The sequence below is a fragment of the Corythoichthys intestinalis genome, chromosome 10 (genome assembly GCF_030265065.1).
Source record: "Corythoichthys intestinalis isolate RoL2023-P3 chromosome 10, ASM3026506v1, whole genome shotgun sequence".
NCBI lineage: Eukaryota > Metazoa > Chordata > Actinopteri > Syngnathiformes > Syngnathidae > Corythoichthys > Corythoichthys intestinalis.
In genome coordinates, this window is record NC_080404.1 from 14,529,283 (window position 1) to 14,545,520 (window position 16,238).

General features: G+C 39.3%; 1 protein-coding gene across 5 annotated transcripts in view; it reads left to right on the forward strand.

Annotated features, from left to right (window-relative positions):
* Positions 1-16,238, forward strand: part of golga4 (golgin A4) — a 60,861-nt gene that overhangs the window by 16,023 nt on the left and 28,600 nt on the right. For 4 of the 5 annotated variants that reach the window (XM_057847923.1, XM_057847926.1, XM_057847925.1 and 1 more), the window contains 8 exons: positions 7,366-7,507; positions 7,583-7,773; positions 8,940-9,023; positions 11,483-11,630; positions 11,710-11,888; positions 12,062-12,160; positions 12,252-12,407; positions 12,512-16,182. In XM_057847923.1, coding sequence (XP_057703906.1) covers positions 7,366-7,507; positions 7,583-7,773; positions 8,940-9,023; positions 11,483-11,630; positions 11,710-11,888; positions 12,062-12,160; positions 12,252-12,407; positions 12,512-16,182 — 4,670 coding nt within the window. The remainder of the gene's footprint in view (positions 1-7,365; positions 7,508-7,582; positions 7,774-8,939; positions 9,024-11,482; positions 11,631-11,709; positions 11,889-12,061; positions 12,161-12,251; positions 12,408-12,511; positions 16,183-16,238) is intronic. The other variant, XM_057847924.1, reaches the window with a different exon arrangement.

The window sequence follows — 16,238 nt, forward strand, 5'->3', positions numbered from 1 at the left end:
TGAACTGTTATTATTATGCTGTGCTATAACCAGGGGTAAAGTAGGCCAGAACGGTCAGGAATGCAGTTCCTATATAAGATTCAGGGCAGGAACGCATTTCTGGTGTAAGATTCAGGGCCGGAATGCTGTTCAGGTACATGGTGCTTTGATTCCAAAAATATGACGGCAACTGTCAAGACGTAATGTAAAAAAAAAAAAGAAAAATGCTAAGCTGCCACACATGCATTTCAACTCCAAGAATAAACAATCTACCAACATCAGATATACATACACAAGTGTTAACAACAAGTATAATAAAGTTCTTGTGTAGCCAATAAAGTTTTTGAAAACCGTTCATAAGAAAAAAAAATCATTGAGGCATTTCATTTGTAAAATACATGTTAAAATCTTTGTCATTGGGATTGCTTTTCTCTTTAGCACAGGACTTCTTTTTTCTTCATTCTTTCTGAAAGAAAGCTGACCAATACTGTCTGAAAGGCAAATTGTTGTTGGATTATTATCTTTAAATACCTACTACTTTTTGAGTAGAATTCTAGCTTTGTATAGGCTACTGTTCCTATTGTTGAAAGCACAAAAGTGTGTAATAAACAACTAGCACATTTATATTTTGCATTTTGTTTTCTTACTGTACCGAAAATGAACCGAACCGTGACCTCAAAACCGAGGTACGTACCGAACCGAGATTTTTGTGTACCGTTACACCCCTAGTAGCTGTCAATGTGCACTTTGGACTTATATTTGTTCATTTATGTTAGGCTACTTATTCATTTCCGTATGATTTAAAAAAAGTCAATGTTTGCGCGATCTTCAAAATATATTCCATTTCACTCTGCATTTGTATTTTTCTGAATGTATGTTACTTATATCTTTATTATTAAAAAAAAATGAAGGCAAAAGTAAATGTTTAGTTTGACTTCAATTTTAATATACATTATATGTTCTTAAATAGTCAGGGGTGCGCATAAGTGGTCCGCATGCGCGCATGTGTACTGGACGTAGACAAATGCGCTGGCCCTCAACGGCTTCCATACGCTTTTGCGTACCGAAGGCTGACCACTGTATTTGCGGCGGTCACGAGAAAATAACTTCTCAAAATTTTGAAGAGGCAGGCCACACTGAGTAATTACTTTAGTGATGGGACGAAATGAGCCGAGGTTCCGAAGCTTGTGTCGAGTAATGGGAGGGGGGTTTCCACGAAGCTTGTAGCGAGGCACGCTTCATTTCGGCAAAACCCGGAAATAATGACGTGGGAAGCCTCGCCGGCGGCCGGCTGAATCTCGTGAGTGCTTCGGAAGTGATCCAACGTTTGGCGCACATTGCAAAAACAGGACAGACTACGGTATAAATTGGTTGCAAAACGCAATGGCGATCGCCTGTTATCTCACATTTTGTGGATTTCGGGCTCCTGTACTTGTTACATCTGTGCGCAACAGTGCAACCAGTGCAATCTTTTTTCGAGCCTTGTCCTTTGCTTGCGATGGAACCTGCGCGAAAAGAGCGATCCTCCCCTGTATGGGAACATTTTGATTTGATTGCTTTCAATAAGGTAAGGGAGAAAAACTACTTTAATATAAATGTGAGTGTGTGTGTGTACCTATCTGAACCAAACATCAACAGAATGAACAATCCATTAGTGTACTGGGAGGCACAAAAGAATACCTACCCAAATTGATATAAACTGGCACTCACATTTCTCTGCACCCCAGCTTCATCTGTGCCTTGTGAAAGAATATTTTCTAAAGCTGGTGAAATATTTTCCCCAAAAAAAAAGAAACTGTTTAATGCCAGCCACTGTGGGAAAGCTATTATTTCTAAATAAAAATGAATAACAAATTACCCTTAGCACTTGTTGTATTTTGTTCACATACTAAATTACTAACACAAGCACATTCATATCTATGTCTTAAGCAAATAGCCATTGAATTCTTAACAATGTTGACCTCTTGGGCTTCTAGACCACTTGATGGCGCCATAGGGTAAATGAAGCACCATGAAGCTTTGCTACATGTGCAAACCAATTGGCTGCAAAGCTTCATTGCTTCATGAGGCTTCATTTGGCAATCACTAAATTATTTCCGTGTTCCCCACCCCCGTCAAAAGACAGACAGACGACAGAGACGTCACCGGAGCTACCGAAAAAAAGGACTTTTGCTGAAAAGTGGCTACAGGAGGTACCATGGCTAGAAGCAAATGATGCTCGCACAGAAATGCGGTACAAAATGTGCCGTGAGAATCCCAATGTCGCCGATAAGAGCAGCGCATTTTATGTAGGGTCAAAGAATTTCAGCCATCCAAACTTTGAAAAGCATGAAAAAAACAGAGAGCATGTGGCAATTAAGCAAACTATCGATGTCAAACAGGACCCCACTCGCCCTATGGACAAGTGGCGGAATAAAGGTAATGAACAGCGACATGCACTGACAAACGTGTTTTTGTTCGCATTTTACAAAGCTAAACATGCACGTTCAATGAGGTCTTATGAGGAGGATATCCCACTTTTAAAAAGGCTTGGAGTTAATGTGGGAGCCGCATAATGCCCTTTATTTTGAATTGGTGCTTCTTATTTCTTTACATTTCACTTCAAAGTAATGGCAATTTTGTTGTGCCAGTTGATGTTAAACAAGCATTAAAGAGCATACGACACCAGAAAAAAAGTCTTAAATGGCATTATTATGTGAATTAGAATCATATTTTGAGACGATTCGACCATATACAACAATTTAGCAAAGCGCAGATGACGAGAAATTAGTCTTTTAATCTGCCGGTTAGCCACGCCTACAATTATAGGGCTTTAGCGTCCCCAACAGGTGGATGACGTCAGCGGTAGACTAGGCTCATCGGTTTTACTATTCAGCCCATTGAGGGGGAATTGTTCAGAACGAGGAAAACGAGACGAAGAGAGCTGCAAAATGTCATTGTTTCAGTCTCTCTACTCCCAATATTTTTACAGGATATTCTTTTTATCCAAGTATTTTCCCCAATAGCTATATAAATGGCTTGAGAAGGACCAGTCAGCCCGTCGAGGGGGAACTATTCACAATGAGGAAAACGCGACGAAGAGAGCGGCAAAATGTCATTGTTTCTGTCTCTTCAATATTTTTACAGGATATTCTTTTTATCCAAGTATTTTTCCCCAATAGCTATATAAATGGCTTGAGAAGGACCAGTCAGCCCGTCGAGGGGGAACTATTCACAATGAGGAAAACGCGACGAAGAGAGCGGCAAAATGTCATTGTTTCTGTCTCTTTACTTCAATATTTTTACAGGATATTCTTTTTACTCAAGTACTTTCCCCAATTGCTAAATAAATGGCATGGTCATGACAAATAACTTGTGCTAAATGGAATATAAAATAATAAAAATCCATTTATTCAAGACGACATGGCAAAATTACTCCATAATGGTCAAAACAGTCGACTTTACCTTTACTGTCACACCTGCCGAACGATATTTTATGACACCTATATCGGACATATGTCATTTCCCTTCCCCGGCTTCGGAGAATGTAAACAGACCAGAAGGAGTGACAGCTAGCCGACATGCTAACCCGAACCGAGGGATGTTTCAAAGTCTTCGAAGTGGAAAATCACACATAACTAGCCTGGATTATTTGACATGACGACCCGGTTGTCGAGTTTCTTTGCGGATCGGCAAACCGCCCGGCGGAGAGCAATTTACAGTTCGTTCCCTGGAGGAGGGTGGCTGGAATTGTTGTGTAGCTAACGTGCTAACAGCTAACTGCTAATGAGCGTGAGGATAGCTTTTTACATGCCTATCAATGATCAAACGTAAGTAGTCCTTTATTTAAAGGAATTTTATAGTGTTTACTTTGTAATCACTGTATTCGTATTTGACATAATACAAAACAAGATGTTTACTCACTTCCTTGTAAGTCCAATGGTCCCACAGTAAATATCCACGGTGAATGGGAACCTTTTGAAACTCCAAAAAGGCGCATACGCCTCTCCCGCATACAGAATGATTTTTCTGCAGCCGTTTGGCTGGCGTGATGCAAAAAATAAAAGTATTAATCCGCAAAATCAGCTGAATCCTTCGTCCTCATACACAACAGTACACTGTAGCGTGAAGAGGACGTCTTCTACCGTACACGTCACAGCGCCCTCCTCCTCAATGCGAGACCGAAGCCGGAAGTCACTCATTTTCCTGGCGCGGGATTCAAAAAACTAAATAAATATAGCGATCGCTTCCACACACATCCAAGCGGTCCATATCATTCAGGAGCATAAAATACCGCGTGTATTATGAATTAAACATGCTTTTTCGTGTCACAAGCACTTTAATTGTTAATATAATTAATTAAAGTTAATTGGCTCTAAGTAAAGCTTGTCATAAATTTATTGCATCAGGCGGGTCGGCTCTCAAGCTCAATGAGAACCAAGTCACATCTCCAGGTCCTCCTCTGAGAACCTGGGCAAAAAAATTATGTGCACCCCTGTAAATAGTTAAAATTGAGATTTGGCATTTAATATGTGAGGAAATGAGGGAAAATAAAAATTAGGAGATGGAGGTTGGGGTTATTGGTGTTTTTTTTTTGTTTTTTTTTAACTTTTATTTTGCAAATCATTGAAAAAATACAATTTTCAATGAAAATGAGTCTTTGTATGTGTTATAGAAGTAACTGTGCCAAACCAGTTTCCTTTGCCTTTCAGTAGTTTTAGGAGGTTTACCACCCCCACCCCAAATAAATAAATAAAATTTCTGGCTCCATGGTGACCTTCACGTTGGGGAGTTCCTGCAAGAAATTCTAACCACTTTCACCCCTGACTATAACCTATTACCGGTACATGGCCATATTCTGCCAAAAAGATGACCCAAAAATCTTCAAATTCAGACAAGAATAACATGATGAACATCATCCGTCCAAAAGAGCATGATTGCCCTCGAGTAGAGAAAAAGCATTGTTACCTCTGATTGGTATAATGAAATCATGTGGTTATTGTTGCGATGTCTCATTGGTGAAACTGAGACGGCCACTGTCTCTAGCAAAAATAGTCAATATATCAAGTAAAAGTTAAAAGAATTGCATGGTAAAACTACCGTACACTAAGAAGTATTTTTTTTCTCAAAAAGTTACTCAAATAAATGTAACACGTTACTACCCACTAAGGGTGTCAACAATAATCGATGCGGCGATGCATCCCGATGCGGGGCAGGGACGATTCGATTTGATGCGGGCAACACGCTGAATCGATTAAGCGCATTTTAAAATATAAAAGTACATTCAAAAATCTTCCCTGCGCAATTCCGGTGATGCAATGGATTTGGTTTCCCCATTTGTATTGTTATTCTCATGTTTACCTGTAGAGAGGTACTTTACATTCAAAGCAAGCCCGTAGAGGTTAAATCGGGCCTAAAAAATTCCAGCCCAACCCGACACGGCCAGCTGGTATTGAAGCCCGACCGGCCAGATCAATTAACTATAGATTTGCATGCCCGAACCGAGTGATGTGGAAAAAAAAAAACGCAGCAGCAGCAGCAATTTATTTTCATTTCTTCAAGTTTTCTTACTGTTTAAATAGTCTACATATTTTTATAAGAGTTATAAAAGCCTTTACACAAGGAAATAATGCTGGGAAAGTTTAATATAAAAAAAAACACGGTTTTGCAGACACACAGAGGAGAAGATTCGAAAGGATCACATTTGCCTTTGTGTGCATAAATAAAAGTGTCTTTCCTAACAAATTCTCAGTTGGCAGACAAAAAACGCAAGTTTACTCAATATTTAAATAGTCTACATATTTTTAAGAGATTTATAAAAGCATTTACTCAACAAAATAACGCTGGGAAAGTTTAATATTTAAAAAAAACACGGTTTTACAGACACACAGAGGAGAAGATTCGAAAGGATCACATTTGCCTTTGTGTGCATAAATAAAAGTGTCTTTCGTAACGAATTCTCAGTTGGCAGAAAAAAAACGCAAGTTTACTCAATATTTAAATAGTCTACATATTTTTATGAGATTTATAGAAGCATTTACACAACGAAATAACGCTGGGAAAGTTTAATAAAATTTTTTTAAAAAAACAACACGGTTTTACAGACACACAGAGGAAAAGATTCAAAAGGATCACATTTGCCTTTGTGTGCATAAATAAAAGTGTCTTTCGTAACGAATTCTCAGTTGGCAGGAAAAAAACGCAAGTTTACTCAATATTTAAATAGTCTACATATTTTTATGAGAATTATAAAAGCATTCACACAACGAAATAACGGGAGGAGAAGAAGAAAAAGAGGGCTGCGCCACAGCCCTCTGCGCATTTTTTTAATTTTTATTTTTTTATTAAATAATTTATTAGTCCGGCGCGGCGGCCCGACCCGACCCACCGAAACGTGAATGCTTAACATTTCGGGTCGGGTCGGGTTCGGGCACAAGATCTAACCTCTATGCAGGGGGGACGAGGAACCCAAATCCGCTTCCTTACCGGAGTAACGTCAGACAAGCGCAGTTGTAATCGAGAGAGCAGAGAGATAGGACATAACATAACAATGGCTGAAACTGAGAAAGAGGGAGCGAGAAATATTATAGATATAAGATAGGCTAGGCCTACATTTTACTTTTGTTCTACATTGCAATTTAGTTGTTTTGTTTGCAACTAAACTGATCCCTGGAATGATATTGCGATAAGGATGCTGCTGCACTACAATATTTTCTTTGTCGTTTTCTTTAATATTTACTTGAATATTTTTATTGATGGGTTGTTGTGACTAAAATACAGTGACTGTTATTACTGATTTTGCACAGGAGTTCAGATGTTGCACTGTGTGAAAGGCTGCTACTGTGTGTAAAAAAAAAAAGAGAAAGCCCTGGTCTCATTCAAAGCACTAATTAAATGCTGTGATCTGATTTTTTAAAAAATATATAAAAGTATACTTTTTTCATTTGACTTCAATCAGGAGTGACACAAGAGCCAATAAAAAGTTGTTTAATGTCTGTCCGCTTGTGTTGGCTCATGATTCACGAAAAATATGCTTTGCTTTAGAATTTTAATGCATCCCAGGCTTTAATGCATTGCAATGCATTGCCGAATCGAACCGAATCGAATCGTGACCCTCTGAATCGAATCAAATCAAATCGAATCGAATCGTGGCCTTCCGAATCGTAATCGAATCGAATCGTGAGGGCGGTGTCGATGCACACCTCTACTACCCACCTCTGATTATGGTTCAGTGCTATTCAGCATTATAGACAGTACTGTGGATGAGTGCTACCACATCGAGGTATTGAGTTTGAAACTCTGCTCTGGCATTCCTTTGTGAAATTAGCATTTTCTTCCCGTTTTGCAGGGGTTTTCTCTTGGTACTCCAGTGTAAATATTAATTGATTGAAAGTGTCTTCAAAACAGGTTGGTTTGCTGAAGAAACGAGTCAAAGGAATCTCTGATGGAGCTTTGGTCGTTGAGGGCGATCAGCCAATTTCTGATGTTCCCGAATCCGAATCCACCGGCTCTTCAAATGACCAAGAAGTAGAGTCTGAAGTGCATGAAGGTGCGGACATAATTTTACCTTTGTAAAATACAAAGCGTTTTAATTTTTAAGTAAGGGGTTTTATTTTTATGACAGAAGAGGGCGTCAGTGATCCAGCTAAACTTTTGGAAGCACTGCAGAAGAGAGTAAGGCGGCAGGAAAACCTGTTGCACAAATGCAAAGAAATGATTCGTATTCACAAGGATCGCAGCACCCACATTGCTACTGAGAATGAAACTCTGCAAGAGCAGCTGCAGGAGAGACTGCAAGAACTCGAAAGGATAAAGGTGGTTTACTTTTTTCTTTTTCATATAGTTGACACTTGGGTGTCAAGTTGTCAGCATTAGTGTAACAAGTGTACTCTCTTGACCTTAAGTTTATAAAATTGAGCACCTTGCTATACACTCTTCTTTTTTAATATATTTTTGAAGAAATGGGTCATTCATTGGGATGACGTGGCTCAGTGGTAGTGTAGTCGTTCCACAACCCAGCGGTTGTGGGTTCGATTCTCCCCCCTGATGAACTCGTCTAAGTATCCTTGTGCAAGATACTGAACCCCATGTTGCTCCTAGTGCTGTGTCACCAGTAGGTAGTTGAGGAGACAGTGTAAAGCGCTTTGAGGGCCTTAAAAGGTGGAAAGGCGCTCTACAAATGTAACACCGTTTACCATTCATTCATTTCATTTTTATTTGACCACGTTGTTTCACAGCTTTATATAAGGAAACGTAGATATGCATTCAGGGTCAGATAGTATACGGTTATTTTTTTTGCTATCCCATAAAACAATGGTAGTTGTCATCTTCCAGCTTTAGACCGAAATACGGTGAGTGTTTAGTTGTCTCAAGTACAGCTCAAATACCCTACAGACGTAAAGCACCTGTCATGGCACTGCCCTGAATATTGAAAAGCGGGGAGTGAATAGAAGCTGGTAAACGCTATGGCTGACATTAAGAAAGGTTTGTTCAGTTGTTATTTTAGTCTGTTTTCAGATCTAAGTGGTTTGCTGAAACCATATCACTGTGACATGTCTGCAACATTGTTTTTCAAAATTTCGCAAAATACAGCTGATCTGGAATGACAGGATTGCTTGGTATTTCTCAGTGTCCAAGCAGATGATCTTGCAAGAACTATGACAAAGGACAGTTTGACTTCATCTTTCTTGTAATTTTTAAAACTGGATCGAATTTGTAGTGCAGGTCTTCATGCTCATAAGCTTTAAGAACTGGGTAAGCAGTGGTAAAAATATATTCCTTCTGCAAGCCACTACCACTAAACTAAGTTGTAATGTAGGTTGTTCAGTTTTAACTGGTCTTCAGCGGTTTGGCTTGTGGGTTAAAGTGAAACTTATCAGAACGTCTTATAATACATATAATTGAAGGGAAAAAAAAAAAAAAAACTGGCTCAACAATTTGTGAATTTTACAACTTGACCTTTTTTCCATAATTTCTTTTAGGAACTGCACACAACAGAGAAGACGAAACTGATTAATCAGTTGCGTGATGTCAAAAACCAAAACGAACAGCTGGAACAGGATAAGGTGGGTGTGAGGCATTTTGAAGATTTCATTTAAAACTCCAAAGTGTGGTATCTTGAGTTTGTTTTGTTTTTTATTAACTAATTCACACAATGTTAGCACCATAGGTACGGCCAGCCTAAACTTTGTCCTAGCCTAGTCCATAGCAGCAAATGTGTCAGTCATAAACGAAAACGACTGTTTAAGGTGAACAACAGCAGCTGGTTGCTGAGATTTATTACTGAAGTTTGTTGCAGTAGTAAGAGGATAGAGAAGTCACAATTACACAGGCTCTGTAATATTGCAGGAGTAAAATCTATAGACGTTTTAGTGTAATTTTAGTGACAGTACAAAGGCAGGGAGTCCTCAAGAAAAACATCTTTTATTGACCTGGCTCCACAATCACCGTATGTACAATAGGAAAAATATGTATTTGAAGATGATACTAATAAAACTACCGTATTTTTCGGACTACAAGTCGCACCTGAGTATAAGTCGCACCAGCCATAAAATGCCCAACGAAGACAAAAAAAAAAAACATATAAGTCGCACCGGAGTATAAGTCACATTTTTGGGGGAAGTTAAAAATCCAACACATAGAACAGATATGTCTTGTTGAAAGGCAATTTAATATAAAAATACAATAGAGAACAACATGCTGAATAAATGTACAGTGTACAGTGCATGAACAACGAAATGCGAATATACTGTCTTCACCTGGACGATACAGCTCGGTCCTGGCTTTACAGCGAACTCCCAAATGACGATGCTGGACGTCCGTATAATTTGCTGAATCAATTTGGTCCTCGATACCATACAGGTTCGCATCAACGTAAATAAATGATAATTAGGTGCTATTACTGCAATGACATAAACGGTTAGCATGCGTTCGCTAGCGTTAGCAAATTGTTCAAACAACCACACAAGTGTCCGATCGCATGTGTAAAACACACAACAACAACAGAAAAGATGATACACACAGGCGTTGCCTCTGTAGAGATATTTTAAAAGCATAAACAATGAACGTAGGTTCGCAGCCGTGTTTCCCTCTAGCTAACTCGCCCACTCACTCAAAGCTACGTAGCTGTCAGTCTTCTTCTGGCGTGTGAGTGCTCTTCTTCACCTTAACATGTGCGAGTGCGCCCCCACGTGGGCGTGAAAGCGCCACAAACTAAAAGCATGCGTTTCAATATAAAAAAGTCAATAATACAATTGAACACACATTGCCAAAGGCAGAACGTGAACGTGGCCATAGGTATTAAGAGCTATTCAGATAACTATAGCATAACAAGTTTACCAAACCATCAGTCATTTCAAAAAAACAAAATCACAATTGAAATGATATAACAATGCGTTAATAATTTCACACATAAGTCGCTCCCGAGTATAAGTCGTACCCCCAGCCAAAATATGAATTAAAAAAAAAAAAAAAAAACTGTACCAGTATGTCTAATATAGCAATTTCTGCTGATAAATTAGCCAGGTGCAGGTGAGAGAATGTGAATCCCGCAATTATATATTTGTCCCTGGTTACCACTAGTGTTGTGTTTGGCAGCCATTTTAATTTTTCTCTTAGTCTTTTGGACAAAAATACTTATTAGTCTTAGTCATATTTTAGTCATTTCAAAATGTGTTCATCCTCGTCTTAGTTTTAGTCAACGAAAACTCATACAATTCTCGTCTAGTTTTAGTCGACGATTCTCAAAATGTTTTCGTCTATAAACTTCAAAAGTTTTAGCCCATCAATAAATAAATAAATAAAAAGTTTCCAACAATTTCGAATGAACATGACAGACGAGCACATAACTGTACAGTCTGCAAGGACATCAACATTTTCATGCCATGAACTGTACGTAAAATGTTTTCTAAGAGTTTAAGAAGACACCGAGTCACCGCGCTAAATTCTAATGCTAACGCTAACGCAAACACTATGCTAACACGGAAGCTATGCTAATGCTACAGGTTAGTTTAGTGTGTGATGATAACTCAGCACAGACCTTTAAAGGCTAAAGCAACATGGCAAAGCCAAGATAAGAACACAAAACTTACTAAACAGCACTTGACAAATGTGTTTCACAAAAAGAACCTGAATTGGCACAGGTTTACTCACCTGCTGGTAAGTAAGCATTTGTGTGGGGCGGGGGGCAGGCGCAGCACGTCACATGAGTGACACGACCAAACACTGCTAAATGCGTGCTAAATACACATACAATAAGAAATGATCACACATTGTGAATTAATGATGGAAACTGTCGAATTTTCATCTTGTTCTCGTGTCATCAAATGACAACTGGCATCCATCTCGTTATGTTTTAGCCTCCCAAGACACGTTTCCAGGTCGTCGTCGTGATGTCAACATCATGAAAAAAATTGTTCGTTGACGAAATATTTTCGTTATCGTCGTCGTTGCCGAAAACAACACTGGTTATCACAAAATATGACTACGACTATTCAATGCAATGATGATGTCAATTACTTTTTAGGGCATGGTAATTGCTGAGACAAAGCGGCAAATGCATGAGACTCTGGAAATGAAAGAAGAGGAGATAGCACAGCTTCGCTCCAGGCTCCAGTTGGCTAATACCCAGAATGAAGAGCTGCAAGATCAGAAAGAAAAGGCTGAGAAATCAGGTGAGAAAAATTATTTTGTGGGAACAAATTGTTGGAAATTGTATAAATCTATTCGTCTGCTTTTTATGGATGGGTGCAGCATTTGAAGAACTTGAAAGGGCGTTGGGTTCAGCTCATAGGGCTGACGAAGCACGAAAACAGCTGCAGGTTCAGATGGAGGAAAAAATGAATGAAGCGGAAAGGGTCAATGAAGAAGAGAGGAAGAGTTTGCAGCAGGAGCTCACGCGAGTCAAACAGGAGGTGGTCACAATCATGAAGGTCAGGGCATATGGTTTCCTCACACGTTTGTTTTATACATTTATTCACACATTTCATTTCATCTGGTTGCATGTCCTTCCGCATTTTGGCAAAGTGATTCAGTTACTGACTTACTGAGTCACAAAATGTCAAATGTAAACTATATGAATGATAGTCATTTTTCTTAACATTAGAAATCATCAGAGGAGAGGGTGGCCAACCTGCAAAAATCCCATAGTGAAGCTCTGGCTGCAAAAGAAGAGGAGATAATTAGCAGAATCAACAAAGCTGTGGTATGTCCCAATGTTGGCAATATTTGACGTAAAATCTAGGATTTCACTAGAAAATGTCGACACATCATGGCATTTTTTCTTTAATTTTCAGGAACTGTGTAAAGAGGAGTTTGCTCAGCTAACCAACGAAAAAGAGCATCAGGCCGCCCTGGCTTTGGAGGACGCAGAGTTACAGAAGACCGCTCTTATTGCAGATGGCGAGAATAGAGTTAAGGATATGCAGCAAGACCTGGAAGTGGCAAAAACTGTGAGTTGTTATTTTTAAAGACTGCGATATGTTATGGTATATTCCATTTTGCGACTAATTAACTACAACTGTAAATTTTAAATGAAACATCCCTCTGTTTTCAGAGAATAATGGAATTGGAGAGCTCCCATGAGAAAATTTCACAGGACAGATCATTGCTGTCCCTTGAACAATCCAATCTATTGGGCCAGATGAAGGATAACCACAAGGAGCAAATGTCCAGATTAGAGGAAGATCATCAGGCACAGCTGGAAAAGCACAAGGACGCCCTAACCCAGCAGCACAATGCTGCTCTGGAAGAGCTGAAGGAAAAACAGAGGGCTGAATTAGAGACACTTCTTCAACAGAAAGACTTACAGGTTAACATGCACACAGAAGAAATTAACCAGAAATTGAATGCAAAGCAGGCAGAGCAAGAAGCACTGTCATTTGAACTTTCTGAAGTTTTGAAGAGTAAACAACTTTTGGAAAAGAAGTTGGATGAAGTTCAAGATGTGCATCGTTTAGCTCTGCAGGATCAGGTGGCAAAGCACAGTGCCGAGTTGGAAAATATCAAGCTAGAGCATGAACGGTCACTCGGAGGAATGGAGAAATCGCTGAAGGAGGAACTAAATGCTTTGAAAATTATTATAAGGGAAAAGGAGAAGGCAATGAAAGAGGTCAGTGAAGGAGAGAAAAGACTAAGAGAAGAATCCCATGCCAATCTAGAAGAACTAGGCATCAAAGCTAAACAACTAGAAGATTTGCAGCAATCTTTATCTAATCTTCAGACGGAAAATTCAAACTTAAAAGCGGCTAATGAAGCATCAGAGAAAATCTCAAGCGATCTTGTTCAGTCTAAGAACGACTTGATAGATTTGCAGCATCAGCTTGAAGTAGCAAAAACTGACATTCAACAAAAAGAGCTATTACTCCAAGATTTAGAGCAGCAATTACAACAGAGCAAAACTACACTCTGCGAGCAGGAGAAGTCACACAGTGATGATTTTAACACTATGAAAGAAGAGATAACACATCTTCAGAAACAGCTGGAAGATGATAAAGCTGCTCATGAGAAAAAGCTTAACAATACTCTAACAGAAATGGAAGCAAAACTAAAAACACAAGAAACAAAGATGGAAAAACTCAAACAGAAGGCCAAAGAAATGCAAGATCATTTTAAGAAAAAGATGCAGCAGAAAGAAGAATCTATGAAGACGGCTCTTGCAAAGAAAGATGCGGAGCTTCAAGAAAAAGAGCAAGAAGTTCAAGGGAAAATTTTAGAGATGGCGCAAAGAAATTCCCAAGGCTTGAGCGATACAATGTCAGAACTGCAAGCTAACCATTTGGGGGAAATGGAGAAATTACGAGATAATCATAAACATGAACTCTTGGAGCTAGAGCGCCAATTGCAGGAGAAGTTAGGACAGCAGGAAGAAGAATTAATGGAAAAGCACTCGCACATACTGCAGGAAAAGGTACAGGAATTGCAAGATTGTTCTCTAAATCTTAACAGAAGCAAAGAACATAACGAGCAACTGCTTACTGCCATGAAAGACCTAAGGGAGGAATTTGCAATTCAAGAAACCACTGTGCAAAAGCTAAAAGAAGAGCTTCGTGAAGCAGGGGTCAAGCTTGAAGATTTGTCAACAAGTGACACTCTGCTGAGAGAGCAATTGAAATCCGTAGAGAACGCACGAGACTCCCTGCAGGAAAAGCTTAATATGACCGAGGAAGACAACCGAGAGAAATTAAGAACTTTGTCAGACAATTTGGATGACAAGGAGAAGCAGCTTCGAGCTCTTGAAAGTTCCAGACAGAAGGACTGGGAGGACTTGCAGAATAAATCTGAAGAAGCTGACGCTCAGAGAAAGGCTTTGGAAGCACAATTCCAACAGCAAATCATTTTGTTCAGCAACCAAATGGAGCAATACTGTAAGGACGTCCAGTACAAATTGTTGGACAGAACCTCTGAAGTTTGTGAAAACGTTGAGTTAAGAGTTTCAGATTTAAAAGATAGGCTTCTGTGTAGCCAGAAAAATATTTTGCACCTTAAAAATGTTGTTGCTAACAAAGTAGACATAGTTTGCACTTTAGAAGAAAATCTTCGTCAGAAGAGTGAGGAGAATAACAATCTATGCATTTCATTAGAACAGGTGACTGCTCAGGTAAATGCTCACATGGAGCAAATCAAAGCCTTAACAATTCAGAATGAGAATAATTCTCTTTCTGGTAGTGAAAAAGATCTGAAGATTGAAGAGTTAAGTGAATTAAACAGAGTCATATCAACGAAGTTGAAAGAAAATGAATTTCAAGTGAGTGACTTGGAAAGCATTATCAGTAACTTGAAACGCCAACTAGAAGATAAGGAGAAAGCCATACTTGAGTTGAAGCAGCAGCAGGAAGAAGAGAAACAAAAGACATTAGATCAAATGGAAGAGACCTTTCAGAGGTTGAAGGAGGAGCGTGAGTCTACAACTGAGCAGGCAAATGCACTTAGAGCCAGCCTGTCTGAGAATGACAACACGGTAGCATCTTTGAAGGGTAGGCTCGAAGAACTGGAGCGCACGGTATCTGAGAAGAACGAAGCTCTGCAAAGGCTGACGGTGAATTTTGACAATCAGTCCATTAGCAAGTCTGAGATGGACCAAGTTTTGAGCGAGAAGGAGCAGAAAGTGAACAGACTGACTGCAGAGCTCGATAACGCCAACCTTCAGCTCTGTGAGCTACAGGAGCAGTTGGCCTTAAAGGTAAAAGAGTGGGAACAACTTGCGTGTAATCTCAAACAGCAGGAAAACATCAGGGAGAACGAGAGGAGAGAGTTTGTTGAAAAGCTCCAACAGAATGGCCACTTTGAGCAAGAGATGGTCAACAAACTACACAACCTTGAGGAGGACAACCATAAGTGCAAAAGCCAACTTCAATCTCAGGAAGCCGAATTTGAAAGGCTTAAAGATGAGATGATAAAAAGTAAAGAGGAGTGTGTGAAGGAAACTGAAGAGAGGTTGACGGCAGAGAGTACTCGAAAAATTTCAGACCTAAAGAAGAAAGCTGAACAGAAAATCAGTCAAATCAGAAAGCAGCTTACTGCACAGCTTGATGAAAAAAATGATGTCATCAAAACTCTGGAGGCTAGCCATGAGCAGCTCAAGAAAAATGACACTTCTAATAAGGAATGCATTGACACATTAGAGAAGAAAAACAAATCTCTGGAGGAGATTCTTGTCAAGCTCAAACAAGAGCAGGCACAGCAATTGGAACAAACTCAGGCTGATGAGAAGATGATGATGGAGAAGTCTTTAGAGGAACAGAGGAGCATGTATGAGGAGAAGTTGTCTGCACTTCAGCGAGATTCGTTACACCAAACAGAGCTTCAACAAGGGGAAGCTCTTGAAATTGAAGTTAAGCTTAAAGAAGCAGAAAAGCATAATCATGAACTTCTTGAAGAAGTTAATACATTGAAGGAAGAAATTCGACAGAAATCTGTGGAGTGTGATCAACATCAAGCTGCCTTGATGCAGGCTCAAGTGGTATTTGAAACTGATAAGAACATAGAGTCTAATACTCTTCAACAAACTAAGAGCATGTTGGAAAATGAGAACCACTCAGCTGATCCGGATGACGATTCCTTTGATTCTCTCAAGAGCAAACTAAATCAGATGAAGAATGATAAGGAAAAAATTCAAAAAGATTTTAATAGATTACAGAAAGATATCAGATTAATGAGGAAAGAGCATGATCAAGAACTTGAATATGCCAAGAAACAGTTGATTGAGGAGAGTGAACTGAAGCACAAGTAAGTTTTAGCTTGTTTTTTCCCCATTTTTTCTGTATTTTGATTTCATTAACTTT